Raw genomic sequence first — 2,501 nt, 5'->3', positions numbered from 1 at the left:
TAAATAACATGTACTCATCAAGAGTAAACTCTTGTAAATAATATCTTTTTCGCGAAACGCGAGTCCTGCGTTTGCACGGTTAGCTAAAATAAAGTTATATTTTACTCGGTGCTCGGAAACTATCGGTTTTGCACCCGCTACTACTAGAGAACTGAATATCGTTTGGGATAAAGTCCCCTTAAATATAATAATATCGTGAATCGCGATTCCTACGGTCATTACATATGTAAAAACAAAATTAAATATTGCTCCTTGAGCCAGAACTAAAAGAAATACTTGTGGTTTCTCTGAAAGTGCACTAGGGTATAGCTTCTCAATATATAAGAAGTGTGGCGTATCTACACTTTCCGCTAGATTTGTTATTTTCCGCCTCGTTCGCGCTCTGGAATCTATTTGGATCGCGGAATAATCAATTACAGCCCATTATTACTAATTTCGCCGGTACCTTCCGCTACTCGTTTTCCATGTTTTGCTGCTTGTATATTCGGAGTCCCCGTGTGCTCCGGCGAAGATTGGGCTGAAACCCCTGGTTTCAAGTTTATGCGTCGCCCTCCGATGCCTAGGATGGAAACGTGTGCAGACGAGCGTTGAAGGCGGAAACGCTGTGCAAGGGCTTCGGTAACCAATGATACCTCAGAACCGGAATCGATCATCGCGCGCACCTAATGCATGGTTCCTTGACGGTCCAAGACATTGACGCGTGCGGTTGCTAGGAGCACTGTAGCTTCTTTCGTGTTGTGGCTTTGCACGTGGAGAGACGAGACGGTAGCGGACGATTTGGTTTCAGGCGCGTACGCGTCATGCGTCGACGAGTGGTGCCGCGCGTTGCATGCGGCACAGGACTTCTTCGATTGGCAATCTGCGAGCTGATGTTTACCTAGGCAGTTGGGGCTCAGATGATTGGATTCTACGAACGTCTTCTCCGTCGGCTTCTTCCTTTGAAAGTCACTGCAGAACAGGATGTAGTGATCTCCTTGACAGAGAGGGCATCGATCTCCCTTCTTGATCGTCTTCTGCGTTACATGCGACCTTGCTGATTTCGTGGAAGCATTCGACTTGCTTCCGGATGCCTCGCTCGACTCGCCCTTTGCAGGATGCAACGCTTCCAGTGTGCGCATTCGACACTCGAGAAATGTCTTAAGTGTCTCGTACGACGGGGGGTCGGATGTTTCGCCTATCGCAGTTTTCCAGTCCCGCCGCGAGCGCGAGTCGAGCATTTCGACTATGAGGTGCACGAGTAGATCCGTGCAAACCGTGATTGGGCGGTCGATGCTGCCTAGCGTTCCGACAATATTCAACATCCCATGAAAAATATGTTTCAAGTCTCCAACTGATTCATTCTTCATTTTAGGTATTGCAAGGAAGGACGACAGACAGGACCTCACCAGAAGCCGTTTGTTTTCGTTGACCAACATGGACCACGCCCGGTCGAAATTTGCATCAGTCGTGGGTATGTTCCGGATCATCTTCTCGGCTTCCCCTTTCATACTGGATCTCAGGTAAAATAGCTGCTCTACGCTGGACACAGCTGGGTCGGTTACCACGAGTGATCGGAAAAGGTCGCGAAACGTCGGCCACTCCTCATACTTGCCGGAGAATGTTGGAAGCTGAATGCGAGGGAGCGTCCGCCGCGGAGGAGGAGGTGGATCTGGTATCTCCGGCGGCGCCATTGCACTCTTGAGTGAGCTCAAACAGTCCATGAGCGTGCCTCTTTGGACCGTAAATGCTTCTTCTATCAATCCGTAGTAGTCTGCTTTAATATAATCGCGCTTCGATACCAAATTCCAGTGAGTACTGCACAATTCCTCATGATTCTGTTCGAATTTGTTCCAATGCGCTTCCAAGGTTTGTAAGCGTGATTCGATAACTCCTACGGTGATTTTGGCAGTGCCTGACTTCTTCAAATATTCGTAGGCTCGGGCAATGCGACCATAGAGATCCTGTTGACTCCTCAACAAAGCGTCGGCATCCATGCTCATGGTGGACCGGCGACGCGGCGGTGCAACCAACGGCGAAGCAACCGAACTGCAAGATGCACGCTCACGAGCACGTGAATGCACTGACTCCTATGAGAGCCCGTCGCGAAAGAGGATCGCTGGAGAATGGACACAACAAAAAAGATCCGGCTCGAAGGACCAACAATGTTACATGAAGGGCAAGGTTGTTTGGACACCGCAAGTAAAGTATTGCACAATCTTGACACTACACGATATATTTCAGACAAAAAAGAAAGTACAAATATATATAATAAAAAAAGGACACAATTCGTATTATTAATAACTCGCAAATGCACCCGCGGTAGTTCGAAGTAAGCACCTTCGATTGAATATGAATATAATACGGCGCGACGACTTTCGATAGCGAATACGAAAAGCAATCTGGCGCTGCTCTTTGCGCGCTCGTTGCTTTTATACGCGCGATTTTTCTAGACGTTTCTAGATAGGATTTAGCGCGATACGGTGAACGACGAGGTGACTTTTGTCATGTATTGTTGTTAAGAT

The 2,501-nt window shown here is 47.9% G+C and overlaps 1 protein-coding gene across 1 annotated transcript; it reads right to left on the bottom strand.

The window, feature by feature from the left end:
* Positions 1-662: 662 nt before the first annotated feature.
* On the bottom strand, positions 663-1,979 carry LOC145937853 (uncharacterized). Its single transcript, XM_083041218.1, has one exon. The coding sequence runs from the start codon at positions 1,977-1,979 to the stop codon at positions 663-665; it is 1,317 nt and encodes a 438-aa protein (XP_082897344.1).
* Positions 1,980-2,501: the final 522 nt, after the last annotated feature.

The sequence above is a fragment of the Prenolepis imparis genome, unplaced genomic scaffold, assembly GCF_030444845.1.
Source record: "Prenolepis imparis isolate NDT839.2.m4 unplaced genomic scaffold, iyPreImpa1.0 SCAF_6, whole genome shotgun sequence".
Lineage (NCBI taxonomy): Eukaryota > Metazoa > Arthropoda > Insecta > Hymenoptera > Formicidae > Prenolepis > Prenolepis imparis.
Note: the sequence above shows the minus strand (reverse complement) of the source record. Positions and strands in the feature narration are given on the sequence as shown.

What these genes read in the sequence shown, in the direction of transcription:
- LOC145937853 (XM_083041218.1), bottom strand. Translation starts at nt 1,979, where the DNA reads ATGAGCATGGATGCCGACGCTTTGTTGAGGAGTCAACAGGATCTCTAT.